We start from the raw sequence: 21,182 nt of genomic DNA on the forward strand, positions 1-21,182 counted from the left end.
AATAAAATCTCCCTCTGAAATCAGGAGATTCTGGATTTTAAAATTGACTACAAGATATCAAAAGGTACCAACTTGTGGTGGTAGTAGTGTGTCAGACGTATCATGTCCTTCTCCACTTTCTGTTCCACGATTTCTCTTTTCCGGTACAAAAAGGAGCTAAATCATATAGAAATTCAAAATTAGAAATAGAATAGATTAAATTATAGAAATTCAAACTGACGCAGTGATTAAAATATTAATTACCGTGGATGGAGCACAATGAAGTATTCATAAATAGACATGCAAAATATTAAAATATTACTAACTTAAATCGTATTTCATGGAAATTTATGAAATATTTTGTATAATTTCAAACAAGGTTTAGAGAATTTTCTTTCAATGTATATCAGTATTTCAAAAAAATTGCAAGTATTTGATGATTTCGCATTTCTTAAATTAAATATTTGTTGTCAAAAAGGAATAAAAAGTTAAAGGTTGAAAAATTCGAAAATGAATGTTTCGGAATGACAAGCTGGCTCATGTAAACTTGAATAAATATTTCTTAATAATTCTCTTATATACATAATGTAAGCCTATTTCTTATTCAAAACCATTTTGAACATTAGTGTAAATTAAGTTCTCCAGCAAAGTTCGTCTCCTAAAAGTAATGAAGTAGTTACTAAATTTCTAAGTAGTTTGTAGTCACTACATCTATAAAAGTTATTGTAGTTAACTACATTTGTAACAAAGTAGTCATAGTAAAATACAAAAATAATGTAGTTTTTCCAACCACTGCTCAAAATGCGTATGTAAGAAAATGGACGCAGATTTAAATGCGTATTAATACTAGATTACCTAAGGAAGTCATTTTGACTGCTTTTAATTTCAATTAGAAAAACAATGATGCATATAATGACACAATTTCTTAGAATTTTGTACAACATATAATTTTTTATTGTTGATATTTACTAATAACTTGTTACATAACTGTAAATAATATAAAAAATATTACAAATTAATTTTAAACACATTTTTTTACACATTATTTATTCTTTTACACTCCAGTCATTTTGACTGCGTTTGGGCAATATAGGTATACACTGAATTTCAGTCTTTCTAGTGTTAAAGAAAAATGGTCTCAAAAGGCGTTTTAAGGAAAAATATACACAGCTTAAGGGAAGCAAGACGCTTTCGATGTCGAAAAAATGATTTTTTCAACCATATCGAGAAGCAATTTTTTCTTCATATTAAATACATTTTAAAACTTTAAACATTACATTTATGAAAACTACATATTAATATCATTCAATAACAATAAAAAGGAATTTAAGATGTTTATAAATTTAATTTTTATAAATATTTGAAAATTTAATGTATATATAATTTTTTTTTTTTTTACCAGACATAGCTTTCGGTACGCTCAAAGAATTTTCTACATGAAATATCAACAAAAAATTGGCATACACTCATGTAAATATGTTTGAAAAATCAGGTGAACTAGTTTGTTTCATAATATGCACAGAATATATTATATCTAAGCAAAATAAATGTTGTATTTCTGAAAAAAATGCAAAATTTCGTTCAAATTTTGAAAAACATCCCCTGTATAACAAAATTATAATGAAAAAAATAAACTTTATGTAGTTAATTAAATGTAAATAAGGTATATGTACATGCATAGAAATTTTCATAACTTTACAATGATTTGTTTTTTGTACGAGCGTACCGAAAGTTATGTCTGGTAAAAAAAAATTATATTTACATCAAATATTCAAATATTTATAAAAATTAAATTTATAAACATTTTAAAATTCTTTTTATTGTTATCGAATGACATTAATATGTAGTTGTCATAAATGTAAAGTTTAAAGTTTTAAAATGTATTTAATATTAAGAAAAAATGGCTTGTCGATAAGNAAATGGTTTTAAACAATGAAAAATTTGCATTTGCAACTGTTTGAAGTTTATTTTATTGTGTGTTTTGTTTTAAAATAAAATTATTATATGTTGTGAAATACTAGGAATGTTTATCGTGATTTTTTTGATTCTCAATTACTGTAGCGTGTAATTTCTTCTGCAACATTGTAATAAGTCTTCAGAATTTAATAAAATGGGAGATAGAAGGTATGATATTTGCATTGATTAAACTTTATAACATACAATGTCGAAATTTTTTTATAGTAGTGCTTAAGTGCATAGAATTATAGAACATATGGAAAATTTGGTTGCTTTTGATTTTCGACATGATATCGGAAGCAATTTTCTTTTACCACTGACGTTAAAGTCGATTTCAATCTTGTGAGTATTTTTATCATCAGCATTGTGCTTATTACTTTAATTTTAAATTATTCGCTTGAAATTTGAGATAAGAAGTATATACTTTTTTATTTTTTCATGCTTAACCCCTTAACGATCGGTTAATTTTAATGAAAACGGTCATAAAAGTGTCTATTTTTTTGGCTTTTGTATTTGTATTACTTATTTGATTAGTGCTGACATCTAGTTTAAAATAAACTAACTATCTACAATAACTTAAAAATATCCTGGTACTGCCATCTGGCGTGTAAAATGAGAAATAAAATTTTTTCCGGGCAAAAGAAATGAATTAGTTTTATTCTCATTGGCGCGTTACTACTGAACATTCCAGCCTGTAAATTTCACGGGAGCAAGAAATAGAGGGCAAAACCTCACCCCGTCATTTTCACGGGAGCGAGAAGGAAGGAATTACTGTACAAATAACATGCTGATACTGATGGATCACATGTCAAAAAAAATTTTTTTTTACGGCAGATACTGAACTTTTGTACTTTACCTCCGAAGATGCTGGAAGTGTTGCTCATTTAACAATACCCCAGTGGGCACCCATAATCCCTAAATCACACAGGCGAGCTACATTAGCTACGCCACACTTCCACAGATACCCGTTCATAGGGTGGGCCGGGCCACAGTCACACGACAGAGGACAACACGCAGAGAAGAACATCCATGCCCTGAGTTGGATTCAAACCCGCAGCCATTGGCTTCGTAGTTTGGAGCGCTAACTGCTCGGTCACCTGGGCGTCATGTCAAAAACAAGTTTTACCTTTTAAAAACACTGTTCTTTTTTAAATAATGCTCAAGGAGGCACAATTTCAATATTAATGAATTTTCCATATAACGAACTTATATTGGGATTTAGCGACTTAGTTAAATGTAGGTCTGACTATGTATTTATTTGAGTGCTCCTCCCACTATTGTTTTGATACATTCTGCTTTATAATCGTGTGAGCTGAAGAAAAGACTATATCCTTTTTTCTGGTTATTTATTATATATATATATATATACACTGACTGAGCAAAACTCATGGGATAGCAGGGCTCTGATTTGTGGATGGACAGCACGTGTGACCAACGCCACCTGGTGGCCTCCGCGACGGTCTCAGTTGTGTGTTAGACATTGCTTGAAGTGGCTGTGTGAGTGATCAGGTAAAATGCAACGTCGTCGTGAGTTGACGGCATTCGAACGCGGCATGATTGTAGGTGCCCGACGCATGGGACATTCCATTTCGGAAGTGGTTAAGGAATTCGTCTTCCCAAGGTCAACCGTGTCGAGAGTTTACCGTGAATGGGTGAATGAGGGTGTCACAGTCCGCAACAAACACCATACCGGGCGACCACAGGCCCTAAATGACCGAGACAGGCGAAACCTGAGACGAGTGGTAACTCAAGATAGGAGAGCAAATGTGCAACAAATCACGACTGAATTCAACACAGGCCGTGATAGAAACGTGTCCCAGTGGATAATCCGTCGGAACATGCGTGTTCTCGGGTATGAGAGCCGTCACCCCACAAGTGTGCCACTGCTAACCCAGCGTCATCGGACAATTCGGCGTGCATTTGCCACCAATCACCACGGATGGACACTGCAACAGTGACGTAACGTGATGTGGTCTGACGAATCACGTTATCAACTGTTCCATGCTGATAGGAGGCACCGTGTGTGGCTCACACCGCATGAAGCGATGGATCCAGTAAGCCAGTGGGCACAGTCTAGGCCGGTGGCCTATCAGTCATGGTGTGGGGTGCATTTTCGTGGCATGGAATGGGCCCCCTGGTCGTTCTGGATGCCACATTGACTGGTCAGCGGTATCTTCAGCTGCTTGGAGACCATCCCCACCCTTTTGTCATGTTTCAACACCCTGATGACATTGCTGTGTTTCAAGATGACAACGCAGCCCCACATCGCGCCAATATCGTCCGTGCCTGGTTCAACGAGCATGCAGGTGAGATCCAACGACTGAATTGGCCACCTCGAAGTCCTGATATGAACCCCATTGAACATATCTGGGATGCCTCCGACGTCAGGCTCAGGGCATTGAATCCTTAACCCACGAACAGGCCACAATTGGCTGCCGCTCGTAAGGATGTGTGGTGCCAACTACCTCCGGACGTGTTCCAGAGCCTTGCAGACTCACTTCCATGCCGTATCTCTGCACTCCGCAGGGCCAGAGGGGGCCCGACCAGATATTAGGTGGATATCCCATGAGTTTTGCTCAGTCAGTGTATATGACTAATGCAGCTTTTCAGATGATCTCAGAAAGTTAAAAAATAAGACCATATCAGTGTTGGTTTCTTTGAAAATCTTTATTTTTCCAAAAGTTCAAGAAATGTAAACATCATGAAAAAAATTCTTGCCCCCTCAATACCACGAATTTCTACGAATTTTCCCACATACAAAAAAGTCTAAAAGCAGATTGGAAATCGATCTCACAAATTTTGAAAAGTGATAACAAAAAGGAAACCAACGGAGGTATTTTGGTATATTTTTGACAATTACTACAAACTATTTTTGAAGGAAGTATATCTACTCAAATATTCTTATTCAAACATTAAACGACGAAATGGTATTTCAAAAACGAAATTCCTACCGGCATTATCGTATATTTACTACCACTATTATAACCCTGTAGCAACCCTTCAAAAAGAACCTGTAACCGTCTATTAAAAAACACTATCTCTAGAAAAACATATATACTAAGTAATTTATGCAAATAGTCGACATTACATTGAGAATTTAATATTTATATATACACTACTGGCCATTAAAATTGCTACACCAGGAAGGCAACACACCACGAACGTGACATTTGCAGGACGGATAAAGCATGTTGTATTATGGAAATGAGGAGCTTATCAGCGCATTCATACAAAGCAGGTGGCGGTAGCGACACCTACAATGTTTATAAAAGAAGAGATTTGACAGTGAGTTTTCTCATACAGAAATTGTATTTGAGCATTGTTCTTGGGTAAAAAAGTTTTTTTTTATGCCTCGTGTAAGGAAGAGAAGTGCCTACCAGCACGTGTCTGAGTTTGATGGATGTCGAATTGTAGCCTACCGGGAATACGGTTTATCATACCGAAGTATTGCTGCTCGCGTTGGTCGAGATCCCATGACTGTTAGCAGAATATGGAATCGATGGGTTCATGACAATCATATGGAACTGTGTGTAGGATCTCAGTGGTCCCCCATCACTAACAGCCGAGAAGACAGACGCGCTATCCACGTGGCCTTAAGGGATCGTGCAGCTACGTCACTAACCCTGAGTCAAGAAATGGACTCATTTTCAAGACAACAATTGTCTGCACGAACAGTTCGACGACGTTTGCAGCAGCATGGACAGTCAGCACGGCGACCATGGCTTCGGCTACCCTTAACGCTGCATCACAGTCTGGAGCCCCTCCAATGGTATGATCAATGACGAACCTGGAAGCAGGAATGGCATGACGTCGTCTTTTCAGACGAATCCAGGTTCTGCATACAGCATCAGTGGCCGCATCCGTGTTTGGCGACATCGCGGAGAACGCCCATTGCCAGCTTGCATTCGATATCGTCATACTGGCCCATTACCTGGAGTAATGGTTTGTAGCGCCATTGTATACACGTCTCGATCACCTCTTATTTGCATTGCCGGCACTTTGAACAGCAGCCGTTACATTTCTGATGTGTTAGAGCCAGTTGCTCTGCCTTATCTTCGAGGCCTCCATAACGCTACGTTTCAGCAGGACAATGCACGACCGCGTGTTGCCGGCACTGCCCTGACCTTCCTTGACAGAGCATATTCGCCTGTTGCCCTAGCCAGCACGTTATCTTGATCTCTCACCAATTGAAAACATTTGGTCCATGGTTGCCGAACGACTGGCACGCCGCCACTCGTCAGTCACCACTGTCGATGAATCGGGGCATAATGTTGAAGCTGCATGGAATGTTGTACTCGTCCATGCTATCCAATCTCTGTTCGATTCGATGCCCTGGAGAATAACTGCTGTTATTGCTGCCAGGGGAAGCTGCTCTAAGTACTGATTCCTCAGAATCTGTACATCCAAATATCCTGAAAACTTAATCACTTGTTCTTCCAACTATAATGCATGTGCCCAATAAATATCCTTCTGTTATTAGCATTCCTTCCTGGTTTCGCAAATTTAATGGCCAGTAGTGTATTTAATTCCTTAAAAGAAAAAAAATAGATCAAGCAAAAACAATACTAATAAGAGTAGTTTGAAAAAGGAAATCAAGTATTTTGTCTAATTTCTTAAGGCTGTGTCCATTTCCTTAAATACGTATTTTGGGCTGTGTCTATTTTTTTAAATGCGCAATTTGAGCTATAATCGTTTATTAAATGCTTGTTTTGAATTATGTTTACTTTCTCAAATACGCATTACGGGTAGTGTCCATTTCTTAAAAACGCATTTTGAGTTCTCTCCGAAGTAAAAAGGTCACCAAAAACAATGAACAACATCTTTAATAATTAGAAATTTATTCTTGCTTCTCCTAATTAAACTTTGCTTGATGATCATGACCGAATTTTCCATTATTTTTAAAACATAAAATATTTTAATACTCATTTTGAATTTTATAACAGAGGTATTAATTTTTTTTAAATTTGTATGGATCATATTTATTTTGACAAAAAAATGTGCGTTATAACAAATCCAATGTATGAAAAGGGATTGTTATTCCACCTTATTTAAACTTCATCTACAAAAAAAAGAGACTACTTAAAAATGTATTAGTTTTTCGAAGCATTAAAAGAATTTTTAATAAAATACAGTTCATGTTGAAATCCACCTTAGCTGAATGTCTATTTGTCATTGAGAAAAAAATATAAACCCAACGAATGGTTATAAGCAAGTAGCCATTATTCAAAATTATAATTAAATGGTTTTCAGAATCCTCGAATCCTTGTGTAAACAAATAAAGCTTTAAGGCTTTATTTGCCCTAAAACCTTATTGGAAATAACAAATAATGCTTTAGGGCTTAATTTGTTATACAAAGAAATATCCAGGGTATTAAAACGAATTTTTCAAGGGGCTTAAATGTTCAGTAATTAAATGATAAAAAGAAAAAAGATTAAAAGTAAGCCAATGAGAAGTTAATGAGAATTTATTTTAAATGAACTTAAAGGTTTGTTTTTAAAATTAAAGAAAAAGCCTACCAGCATTAATCATATCAAAAAGAAGTAATCTAGTTAAGTTTCTTAATAGTTTAATTAAAGTAATACCTAATACCATTTAATAATAAATACCTAAATATAATTTTTAATAAAATACTGTTTCAAAATTAAATCTCAATTCTGCCTAATAGGAAGGCATTAAATTACACATTGTTTCAAAAGAATAGTCTGTTTGATTGTGGTAATTTTTTAAATAATTCTTTCTTCTTTTCTACCGTAAAACAACTTAAATTTGGCGAAAGATCTAATATGAATATTAATAATAATTGAGAAAAAAATTGTTTAAAAACTACTGAGCTTATCTTAAGTATCTTTAAGTATTAAAAATACATTATCAAATGCTAACTATACTACATTAATATTATCGGAGATAAAAAAAATCAAGACAAAATATTATAAAAACATACAGTTAACCAAATAAAGGAACTAAATACTTAAAACAAATTTTAATCCAATTTTCGGATTTCCGTTTACTTCATTATGCATCGATTTATTAATTTCAAAGTTGACTGCAGATATTATCTCATTATGTATCTTCAGAATATGTCTAGAGTCACAATTGGGATTCAACGCCTTTTAAAAATAAGAGAGAAGGACAAAATTAGCCTATAGCGAATATAACCGCCAGAAATTTGTGCTTTACCTTTCCTTAAATCTAATTGTTCTTTTGAATTTATTTTTATATAAAACTAAAATATTTTCGTTTCTCTTTCTCTTTATCAATTTTCTTAACTTGGGTATCATTTATATTATACGAAACATTAATATGAAGTATTTTTTATATTACTTACTTTCATAACTTCTTCTGTGATAAAAAAAAATGTTATTAACTTTGAATCTAATTTTTAAGCTATTGGCTCACGTGTACAAATTTTACAGTAAACATTTTCCTTTTTCTAACTCCAAAATATCTTTCCATTGAAAAACACTATTTATGAGGTTGAACAAAAAGTTTCTTCCTGAATTTTGTTTGTTAATTTTTTTTTATTCGAAAAAATGTGCCTAACGTTAGTAACCTTAACAAGAGACTGCAAATAGGGAACATGGTACCATGTGGACGTGGATCGCGATGAGCTCGATGCCAGCTCCCATTTTTATTAAGAGCCAGGTTTTTTAAGAATCATGCACACTTCGATGCTTGATATGTTTGATTTCATTGAAATGTTCAAGATATGTTTTTTATGCAAAACTGTTATATACGTGTCTTTTTTTTCCTTTCTTTTTTTTTCTTGCAAAAGCAAAAAAATAAATAATGTAAAACAGTTTAATACCATCAGGTATTTAAAAAAAAAAAAAAGCATATCAATACTTTTTGCACCAAGGGTGAAGAACGGCACTGATAACTATTTTGGATTGCACTGCTTTTTGTATTGCAAACTCTAACTGCCTCAACTGGTAATCACAAAAAAGTGGAAATTTCATTGCATAGATACTAATGCACGTATCTTAAACGAGAAAAATATGAGTGGCGTACTTAAAGGGTTCAGAAAGCTTGAAACAGCTAAAATTTAAAGAAGTTTCAAAATCATTAACTGCCTTTGCACTAGAAAAGTCGTTAAAAATGAAGATATACTAAACTAACTGGAAAAGAAGCCTTAAGTATTTCAAAGACAAAATCAGCTTACAAATCTATGATAATGCATTCAACTTTTGTATAAAGACCTAAAGTTTGAAACCCGTTCCTGAATAGTTAAGAACGGTCATCAAGGGAAAGCTGGACATTGATCTAAAAATTGAGCTATCGGACTGACAGTGCTCAATTACCCTATATGAACTTTAGTCTCCATCTTAAATTTGCTGAGAAGTGGGGGCCTAAATAGACAAAGCATACACATATCTGCTAAGACGAATAAAATATTATTTCCAACTTCGATTTTTTTTCTTTTGCTGAGGCAAAGGAAAAAGTCAAGTCTATAAGACTAGTAGTTCATACATTATGATGGTTTCATGCATAAAAAGAAAGAAAAAAACAATTTTTTTTTAAAATTATTCCTTTAACATTTTTAACTATATAGAGTTACGAACTTAATGAGGATTTTGTTCGGATTTAGTGTACAAAATTACATAACAATCAAACCTACACTTGTATCGATAGGCATTTCAAATAAATAAAAAGGTATAAGCCAGAAATTGTACCTTTTGTCGATTACCTTAATAACTTCTAAATAATTACTTTTATCGACTTGATTTTGATTTCATTCGATTGAGCGTAAAAACATTCATCGAAAAAGATACTTCACTAATGCTTACAGCTATACCTAGTACGTAAGTATAAGTATATACTAAAGTAAGTATAAGTAAGTACGCACTTCTCAGTATTCCCTAAAATATAGATATACGCCTTTGATTTACTGCTGTCCCAGGTAGATTTTGACGGCCAATGTCTAAGAAAAAAAAGCCCTATTTTTAAAAAAAATGCAATTCGTATTTGTGTCTTGTGTAGAAGAACTGAAACGCAAAACAATGCCGTATGCGATTCACACTTAGAGCAAGAGTTTCCATGTGAAAATGAGCGTCTTTTTCTCAAAATACCAGATAAACTTCAGTTTTAGCCCCCTAAGACTTTCAAAAAAAATTTCTTAAAAATTCTCTTAAAAATTTTTCTTTAAAATGTGAAAAAGACAAATCTAATAAATTTTTTCCCAAATCCCATATCCTGAACATTTCATTGAAATCAAAACTTTCAGGTAAGTGCCTTATCTTTAAAGATACTAAATCTTAACTTCTTCAGCAATCCAACCACCTGAATACAAAAATGGGTCGCATATTTTATATTTGGCAAAATTTGATCACATAGTTTTAGAACTTATTTTTCCTGTTTTTTTTAATGAATTTCGTTATTTTTTCAGCTTTTTTTTTAATATTGTTTTTCTACAAAAACATGTAATCAAGTGTTTTAAAAAACGAATTATAATAGTATTTGACGCTCGATGCAAAGAGTCAAAATGTTGCACTTTTGCTTGCAATGTTTGCACAACAAAATAGAGTGGTGATTTTTCCCACCACTAGAAGACTTAAATCTCCTTCGATTTCTTCGAAATAAGTTGTAACAATCAATGACCCGATACAATTGAAATTTACGAATTGTGAAGATACATATTTTTAATTCAATGATTTATTTAACTAACAATATACGGTTGCAATACTACCTACTCTGAGTTGCAAAAGACAAGGTCATTCTTGTAAAACATGAAATCTCCTTCGATTTCTTCGAAATACGTTTTAACAATCAATAACCAGATGCCATTGAAATTTACGAATTGTGATGATACATATTTTTAATTCAATGATTTATCTCACTAACAATATACGGTTGCAATACTACCTACTCTGAGTTGCAAAAGACAAGATTATTCTTTTAAAACATTAAATCTCCTTCGATTTCTTTGAAATATGTTTTAACACTCAATGACCCGATGCAATTGAAATTTAAGAATTGTGATGATATATATTTTTAATTCAATGATTTATCTTACTAACAATATACGGTTGCAATACTACCTACTCTGAGTTGCAAAAGACAAGGTCATTCTTGTAAAACATTAAATCTCCTTCGAAATATTCTTTCTTCGAAATATGTTTTAACACTCAATGACCCGATGCAATTGAAATTTAAGAATTGCGATGATACATATTTTTAATTCAATGATTTATCTTACTAACAATATACGGTTGCAATACTACCTACTCTGAGTTGCAAAAGACAAGATTATTCTTTTAAAACATTAAATCTCCTTTGATTTCTTCGAAATATGTTTTAACACTCAATGACCCGATGCAATTGAAATTTAAGAATTGCGATGATACATATTTTTAATTCAATGATTTATCTTACTAACAATATACGGTTGCAATACTACCTACTTCTGAATTGCAGAAGACAAGGCTATTCTTGTAAAACATTAAATCTCCTTCGATTTCTCCGAAATACGTCTTAACAATCAATGACCCGATGCAATTGAAATTCACGAATTGGTGAAGATGCACATTTTAATTCAATGATTTATCTTACAAACAATCAATATACGGTTGCAATACTACCTACTTCTGAATTGCAGAAGACAAGGTTATTCTTGTAAAACATTTTCGTTGATTGATACTCGTAAGATTGTTAGTGCTTATGCTATGAATAAAAGCATTTCTTTCTGCATAAATTAAGTTGATTTTGAATGTCCCACACATTCATTTAAAGAAACCGATGCATTTACATTAAATCCAAATAAAAATTATTGCAATAAATAAAGCGGGAATATTTCGACGTAATACACAGCCATGAAATCACAATTTTTCTATGAATTCTATCTCAAATCTATTGAAGTGCAGTTTATGAAAAGAAGGAAGAATTCTGACAGCAAAAGGATAATCAAATTTCCCACCCTTCCACCTTCTCTCTTTTGTGAGGCTGTTTTGAGCAATCCATTCAGAAATGCTTTTTATGCAGATCTTTTTTACTCGAGAATTCAATCATTTTTTTTTTGTTCGCTTTTTCATCGTCAAAATCAGGGATAAAAATAGTTGAAATCTTTTTTTATTTTTTTTATGATGGATATTTCAGCTATTTACGACAAAAATCAAAAATTAAATTATTTTTATTCTGACGAGATTTTTTTTAACGACTACTATGAGGAGTGTGAACATGGTTGTCTTTTTCTTTATTGCACACAGAAACTATAAAAAAAAATTAGCCGTAGTAAAAGAAAATAATAACGAATACATCAAATAAATTTCGATTTGGAAGTTGCAACCTCCATATCATGTGCCAAGATTAGTTTTTTTTTTTAAATTTAACATAAGAAATGATAATCAATACATTATATTTACATTTTAGCACTTTTAAATGAGCATTAATTAAAACCCCACGAAAACTTGTGTTTAGTACAGTATTCATTAGGACCTATTCATTAAGACCTATTCCAAGAAATTTAATTTCTTTCAATCTCAATGGAAATTTCTTGGTAAATACATGACTACAGAGACAAATTTTTGTATTGACTTTAATTTCGAAATAATTTTTTCGTAATTAGAAGACATTGAGACAAGACAGGAGGAAGATGGGACACCCACACAATTTGTATTTGACATATTAGATGGCAGCATAATGATCGAAAAAGTGAAAATTCATGCACATACCATCGTAAAAAATAACAAACTAAATTATTTTATTAAATTGTAATGATATTAGGTAAGGTGTAGATGACTGTCTAAAAACACGGTTAGAATTTTCATTCTAAAATTGCGATAAAATAACCGACAACAGTCTGTCCATCTAATTAATCGTTATGTTATGGTAAAGGAACCTTTTTAACCTTTTCGGTTTTGAAAGTGTTTACAACTAGAATGGTTAAAAAACCATGAATACAAAACTACAAGATTTTTTTAACCATTTACAGCTAGCATGGTTTCAAAATCGCAAAAAAGAAATTCAACTGCACATTGGAGATAGTTCAGCAACTTTATGGTGCTTCCATCTATGCGTTAATGAGATTATTGGGGAGGGTAGGACACTGGAAACTCTACGAGTGCTGAACGGAATGGAGGAAAGATTGTGACTCGAACATCCGTTCTGCATGTCATGATATTGTCAGATTAGCCCTCTCGGCTACAATATGAACCCATCTACAAGGAACTAAATGGCTTCATTGAGTGAGTCTAGTTGGTGCGATAAAATTCTAGTTGTTTAACCGTATTAGATGAGAGTAGTTAATAAACGGCTTTTCACACAGTTAACAGTTTGAATACCAAATTATGGTTATCTGCCTATTTTGGTTGAATATGGTAAAATAACAATTAAACAAATTGTTATTTAACCGTTTTTTCCGAGAAATTTCTAAGAGTGTACAGTATTCAAAGTGTTTTAGGGTGGGGGGCATAGGTCAGGTAGGGATCCAAGTCTCATTTTATATGCTTGTCGATAATCATGTGTCCGTACATTGCTTTGATGCAATACATTCAAAGGTACAGTTTAGGAGAGGATGAGCACGGTCCATTCGAGATAAAAATGAACAGAGTCAATTTCATTCAAAGAAGATTCTACATTACTGTGACACACGGTGCAGCATCCTATTCAAGTGAAAGACAGGGAAAATAAAGTCCTTGGACTAACAGAGGTCATTGGTCGAAATCTTGTTTTAATATAATCTGTTCTTTTGTGTTTTACAAGTATTAAAAAATGTAACCAGTGACAACTGCTTTAACTCATTTTTTACGAACATCTTCGACTTGTTATGTAAAAAGAAGAAAGCCTGTCAAAGAGGTCAGCCTCTAGGCATAGATAGGCAGATGATGTAAGCGTGTTTTGATCAACAGGAACAAACCTTGGCAGATGAAAATTTAATGATTAAGGTATCCCATATCTACAATGTGGAAGATGGAATGTGCTCGATATTTGTCCAGATAAAGGAAATAGGACAGAAAGCCTACTTCACAAAGTGAATTAAATGTCAAACCTGTTGGATCTATGAATCACGACCAGAGGACAAGATTACTAGTAAAGTTATGATTTGTATCAGTATTTTGATTGGTATCCACACACACACACACGCACACACACACACACACACATGTTTACCATACTCTATGTTTATCATCCCCACATATGCCCATCCTTCACACATTAAAGACTTTCAGAAATACCTTTATATATCAGTTTGTTCCGAACATAAGTTAAATTTCTTATATACAATTTAAAATATAACTGTATAGTATCATTTTTTATGGTACTATACACACTGTGTAGTACCATGGGCGAGTCTAGCGGTTATTATCCTTATATTTTAAGAAATTTTTAACTATACTAATCTTTGTCCCAACCACTCAATACACCTACCTTCATAAATATTCATTAATTACGTTCTAATTTAATATAACACTAGGTCGCTAAGTCCTCTGTTCACTGACGCTCACCATCCTCGATGATTGCTTAGCAATAATTGTTGTTTCTTGGCATAAAACAGTAGAAATTATTCAACTAAACATATAGTATGTACTAGAATGAACGCTTGTGCCACCACATCCCACGTCCAAATATTTCCCTAATGATACTATTAAGGTCTATTAGTGGACATAAATCATTTCTTGAAATCTAACTACACATATAAAATTTATAATTAAAAGTATTGTAACAAGTTCACAACTGTTATTTAATATTTTTGCTTACCAAACGGATGGATATATTTTAAATACAATTTTTGCATTCATTACTTTGTGCATGAAGCTGAAAGTTAAGTTTTATAAATCATTTAACGGATCTCTTTAACACTAATTCATAATAGTATATTAATGTACACTACTGGCCATTAAAATTGCCACACCGGAGAGGCGACACACCATGAACGAGAAATTCGCAGGATGGATAAAACATGCTGTGGTGCGCAAATGATTAGCTTATCAGCGCATTCAAGCAAAGCAGGTGGCGGTAGCAACACCTACAATGTGTATAAAAGAAGTGATTTGACAGTAAGTTTCTCATACACAAATTGAATTTGAGCTTTGTTCTTGGGTAAAAAAAAATTTGTTATGCCTCTTGTAAGAATGCCTACCAGCACGTGTCTGAGTTTGATCGAGGTCGAATTATGGCCTACCGGGATCGTGGTTTATCATACATAAGTATTGCTGCTCGCGTTTGTCGAGATCCCACGACTGTTGAATTGTGTCATAAAATCAATTGAAAACGTCTGGTCAGTGGTTGCTGAACGACTGGCAAGCCACCACTCGTCAGTTACTATGGTCGATTAATTGGGGCATAATGTTGAAGCTGCATGGAATTCTGTACCCGTCCATGCTATCCTATCTCTGTTCGACTCGATGCCCAGGAGAATAACTGCTGTTATTACTGCCAGGGGAGGCTGCTCTGAGTATTGATTTCTCAGAATCTGTGCATCCAAATATCCTGAAAATGTAATCACTTGCTCTTCCAACTATAATGTATGTGCCCAATAAATATCATTCTGTTATTTCCTTCCTGGTGTAGCAATTTTAATAGCCAGTAGTGCAATTTGCACTCACTAAAAAATAATTGTAAAATGGTTAATAAGATCGAACACCGATTTAAAATTTAACGTAGAATTAAGTTATTCTAATAATAATAACAACAATCCTCTTAATCTCTTAATTTAGGAAAGAAATAAAATTAAAAACGTAATAATAACAGTACAGGTAAATACCTTTAAATTAGGGATATAAAATTTTTTATACAAATACAATAGCTTTATAACTTATGTCAACCAAACCACTATGACAACCAAACCACTATGAAAATTAATGTGGGAAAACTGAATCCCACCATGTACTTTTAGGCCAGTAAAAATGCACCGTCAACTATGGGAAACTGCAATACCATCATTAGATTTTTATCTCTAGCTAAAAATAGTTTAGTTTTATTTGTTCATTTACATTTGTTTTGTTCTTACTTTTTTTAATACTTTTCCTTTTGTTCATTTATATTTGCTCTCTTCTAATGCATATATTTCTGAGTTTTCGACAGCTTTCGACTTTGTTCAAGTATAATTCTAGAAAATGAATATTTTAATAATACCGACGCTACTACTATGTTTAATACTTTCATAAAATATACTACCGTTTCTTCTTTATCTTTAAAATATCTCTTTTTAGATATAATTTTAATGCATACATTTAAAAATCCAATGAAGCTACTAATTTCAAAAACATGAATTGCCTCATATTTTTTTTTTAATAAATTAAAATGATTCATAATTATTTATTGAGCTAGTTTTTGTAATTTTGAAAGTAAATAACTGACAGGCTGAAAGAATAAACACATAATAAGCATGAATCAAGTGTTGTACTTTCTTCATGCAGACTAGAGATCTTTGAATGGCTTAAATATATACAATAAAAAGATCTTTTTTAAGATCCTTACGTCAATCGATGAATACGTCAACTTTAGAAAAGGAAGAAAGAAAAAAAGAAGCTTCGATTCTTATAGAAACTTTTTTCTTTTGCCTAGTCAATAATTCAAAGCATTTTTCAAAATCAACCTGTTGCGCAGTTCCAGCTCTGCCAATGAACTATTGCCAAAAATATTCCTTCAGTAAAATCCCTCTTTCAAAATCCAGATGAAATGACTCTCAGTATTGATGAAGGGAGGGGGGGAGAGGGAGGAAAAGAAAAGAGATTTACGGATCATTGCCCAGAGTGATCATCAATAAATTTGCTTACGAGCCGCTCCTGTCCAAAGTTACAAATCCAGAACATTTGTCGATTTGGTCCGTCCGGCACCATTTCCGGACATATCCAAGCAACTACTCCCACCTTTAGTCGTTGTTCATGATTACCTTGACAAGCAGTCCGGGGGGAGGGGGATCGTCGTCGTCAGGGCGGCGTCCGCTCCTTCTTTTCCTGCCGATTCTGCGGAATCTCAGGGCGCCTGTGAGGGCGACGCCAGGGCGAATCTTCTTCCATCCCCTCCACGCCGCCTTTTTAGGCATGCCTTTCATTCGAATGTTCTTCAGCGTGTTCGAGTTATCCCGTATAGTTGCTGGGATTTCTTCAACTACAAGAAATGAGATTTTTTGAACAGCTGATCTTTTCCTTCAGAAAAAAAAAGGATTGTAAAATAAGAGTGAGAGAAGGATTAAAGGATCATCTTCGACAGGAACAGAGAATATCAAAGAGCATATCTGAACATCTCCGATTCAAAAACAAATCTTTCTTGTTTGTATTTGAAAACAAGAAATGTGAAAGTTATGCATGAAAAAGCTCAAGGATTTTCACAAAAACTGAACTTTGTATTGCGCGCATACATCAAAGTCTTAAATAACAATTTAAAAAAATTCTGATAAAACAAACGAATGCATGAAAGCTTCCTTCACGCTTTTTCTGTTTTTAAAAATCAAAATTGTTTTTCTTAATAAACTCTAAAAAATGTTTTAAAGCTATGTCTGATGCCTTAAGTAACGGCTTTAAAATAAGAAAACTCTGAATTTATTTAAAAGTCACAATAGGCTAGTTCTAACTTTAGCTGTTGACCCCGAACTCAGAACGGTATCAAATCTAATAGCTTTCCTGCAACAACAACAACAAAAAAACAAAAAAAAACACGAATGCAACAACGCTTACTGTAGGAATCTTATTACAAAAATGCAATCATTCTCTTAAATTGTTTCTGTGTCCAATGTATCCATAAAACTCAAATTAAGATTAATTTAACTAAAAATGTTTACAAATCTTTTATGAGATAGATAATTAAGTATTTGAGACTTAAAATCTTCAAATAGCTATATTGTAATTTTTTTTTAAATTAAAATTATTTTTTCCTTTAAAACATATATGTTATTTTAAAGAAGAAGAAAAAAGCAATGTATAGTGTAAAATATATAATTACACAAACAAGTGAAAAATACATTTTTTTTAAGAAAAATAACTTCGAATAAAACACGTAAGCAAAAACTGAAAACGAACTGTCACAGAAGATAATAAATGTGGCAGAGGTGCTTATTATCATTTGACATAATTCTAAGTTAGGATTTCCTCCCTCTACACTAACATTAACCCATTTTCGGCCAAAGGTGCGCAAATGCACAATTTCAATAAATATATTTTTATTAACGCTGTGACGAGTATTTTTCACAAATTTTATTTTTCTGCTATTCTCAAGGGTACTTAATACACCCAAAAATTAATAGTAATTCAATTAGTTTTTTTAACTTAAAACGGTTATTGACAAATGAAATTTTTTGAAAATGTATAATTATTCCTTTTGAGATTTATCATTATATTTTTTTGATGGATTAAAATTGCAAGTCCGTTAATAAAAAATAAAAGCAAATTTCATAAAAAAAAAACAAGCGTTCAACTAAATGGTTTGTTCATTGATTTGATGAATGGTGCCTATACGCACCATTTTATTTTTTAAATAAAACATCATTTTTTATACTCGAAATTTGTTTGTGCTTTAATGAATGTAATGTAAGCATATTTCAATGAAAATAGTACCACATTTTATAAAATTTATATGTTTGGTTTGAAATGGGTTAAAAAAATCTGTAAAAAATGTAAAATATGAAAAACTATGAAATATAGAAAAATATTAATCTATAAAAAAAAAGTTTTAGAAAAGTTTTCATGTTATGTCTGACCAAAGCACAATGTTTTCAAAAAATTATCAAGCTATGTAAGTGATACAAAATTATATATATATATATATATATANCAAGTTTGAAATATTTTGAGAAATAGGGATAGGTGGTTCTCAAAGAAAAATTCATTAAATAGAAGTCCGACTGTATATATATATATATATATATATATATATATATATCATTTTCATTTAAAACTGCATTCAATTTCACTTGTAATTTTAATTATTGGAAATTTAATTTCAATTCCATTATCAAATGTTTCTTTACCTTGACATCAGCGTTGTTTAACACTTAAAGTTAATAGTTTAAATAAAAATATTTATCAATCAGATTGTTAACGATTTTAAAATCAATTTTTTCCCTAAGCTAAAATAATAATAATAATTGTTGCAAAAGTTAATATGCATCAACTTAACTCTATATTTTTCCAATAAATATTTAGATCATTTGTTCAGTAATTATATCAGTGCTGGCGGGAGGGGGGGGGGGCAAAAGGGAACATATGTTCCGGTGCGCCAAATTCATGAAGAAATAATTGAAAGTAAAATTCCAAAATAAAATACTTTTTTCTTTGAAATATTTTCAATTTAATTTAGTAATTACGGGCTCCTTAACTTTTTCAAATATGTTTATGATTTGGCTAAAATTTGTATTGTAATGTTGTCTATTAATATTATAGTTTGCGTCGCACGTCGATTTTGTTAAATTATTTTTTACAACTTTGCGGCATATTAACTGAAAAATGTCTTTAGGAAAAGTATCCTTCAATCACAAACAACAAACGCAATAAAAAAACATCTAAGTGTAATAGTTCGGTTCAAAATTCAACAGTGTATGTTTCTAATGAACCATGAATGACCAAAATCAGGGCAATGCCGACTTTCACCGATGAATGTCAACAATCACATAGTCGCTTTGTTGAATGTCCGAAATATTTGTTATATTCGATTCGATATTCATTTATTCGTTAATATTATTATATTTATTCGATATTTAAATATCAACAGCAGATAGATTTAGAGAAACATCAGTGTTCGGAGCACCGGTCAAATGCGTTCTAGGCAGTGGCACTTGACCTTAGAAAAAATCATTGATGTAATGCATACCGGGCAGTTGCACTGAACCTTGAAAAACATTGATGTAGGGCATACCGGGCAAATGTATACCGGGCAGTGACACTTAACTAGGCCAAGTAAATATTTCGGACATTTACCAAAGCGACTACGTGATTGTCAACATTTACCAGAGGAAGTCAACAACCACTCATTTCTGTCACTCACAGTAGCATATACATTAGTAACATACACTGTGAATTTTAAGCCGAATCAAAGTTAAATTAGTGAAATTATCGAGGTATGTTGTCTTAAAAACATTATGTAAAGTTGCGAAATATTTTTCAATGCAAAATTTAGCAGCAAAAAAATACCAATTGCGGTTGATTTGAATTTTGATATTTTCTAAAACATGGATTTCCAATCTTTTTTGGATACCACTTACTATGCAGGTCATAAAATTTTCAACACCCCCTGACAAAATATATTAATAATTATAATAAAAAATATATTATTAATATTTTTGTCCCATTTTAGGCCTTGTAATTTTTTTTATATTACTCTTCTGCTATCTTATCTTCTTGCATTGCAAGCATACCTAATGGCCAATCCATTGGAACCTTATCTTATTCTAATTTTGATGAAAACTACTCTAAGTGTTTGCATAAAAATTAGTACAACATTTCACAGTTCAGTTTAAATGAAATACTTAATTAAATATTATTTCTGTTATTAAGTTTTAAAAATTTAGTATTTCTTCCACTGAACCCTAGGTTTCTGCGGAGCAACTTTTGGGTACCGCTGCTCAAGAACCCTCAAGTACCCATAATCTTGCTAGCACCTTCCCCACACACACACACAATATTCAACACCACCCACAGTGGAGGTGATTGTTCCCACGTTGGGAACCTATGATCTAAAGCATAAAATGATCTCGAAAAGCAATTAATCAGATATTAATTATTAATTTAATTTTAATTATTAATTCAATTTTAATTATTAATTTAATTTTAATTATTAATTTAATTTTAATTAATTTAATTATTAATTTAATTTATTATTAATTAATTATTAATTTATTATTAATTAATTATTGGTTTATTATTAATTAATTATTAATTTATTATTAATTAATTGTTATTTTATTATTAATTAATTAATAATTTTAATAATTAACACATTGTTAGTGGGCTCAAGTAACTAACTTATCCGAGGGTGATACAAACCCTAGTTACTCCTCTAAACTATATTCTAACTAAACGAAACATTTGCAGTGGCAGGAATCACTCAAGAAGAAATTTCGATAAAAAAAACTTACGACTTTAATCGAAACTTGTGAGATTTATTTGTATTTTTTGAGTTTTAGCTTTTAACTAAGCGTATTTCAAAAAAACCATTATAGGAGCTTAAAGGGGAAAAAAATCCCTTTCAAAATCATAAATGGCTGAAATACAACTAGCTATTTAAAACGGAGCAGAAATTATTATGGGTATAAAACAAAAATTAACCAATAAAAAGGTTTCACGGCAGTAAAGCACATGATCTGGGCGGCTAATTCAAA

At 32.2% G+C, this 21,182-nt stretch overlaps 1 protein-coding gene across 5 annotated transcripts in view; it reads right to left on the reverse strand.

Moving 5' to 3' along the window:
• The window catches only part of LOC107441582 (oxidation resistance protein 1), a 156,152-nt gene that overhangs the window by 59,758 nt on the left and 75,212 nt on the right, over positions 1-21,182 (reverse strand). For all 5 annotated transcript variants that reach the window (XM_016054904.3, XM_043051248.2, XM_043051269.2 and 2 more), the window contains one exon: positions 73-156. In XM_016054904.3, coding sequence (XP_015910390.2) covers positions 73-156 — 84 coding nt within the window. The remainder of the gene's footprint in view (positions 1-72; positions 157-21,182) is intronic.

This window comes from Parasteatoda tepidariorum, chromosome 2 (genome assembly GCF_043381705.1).
Source record: "Parasteatoda tepidariorum isolate YZ-2023 chromosome 2, CAS_Ptep_4.0, whole genome shotgun sequence".
Taxonomy (NCBI): domain Eukaryota; kingdom Metazoa; phylum Arthropoda; class Arachnida; order Araneae; family Theridiidae; genus Parasteatoda; species Parasteatoda tepidariorum.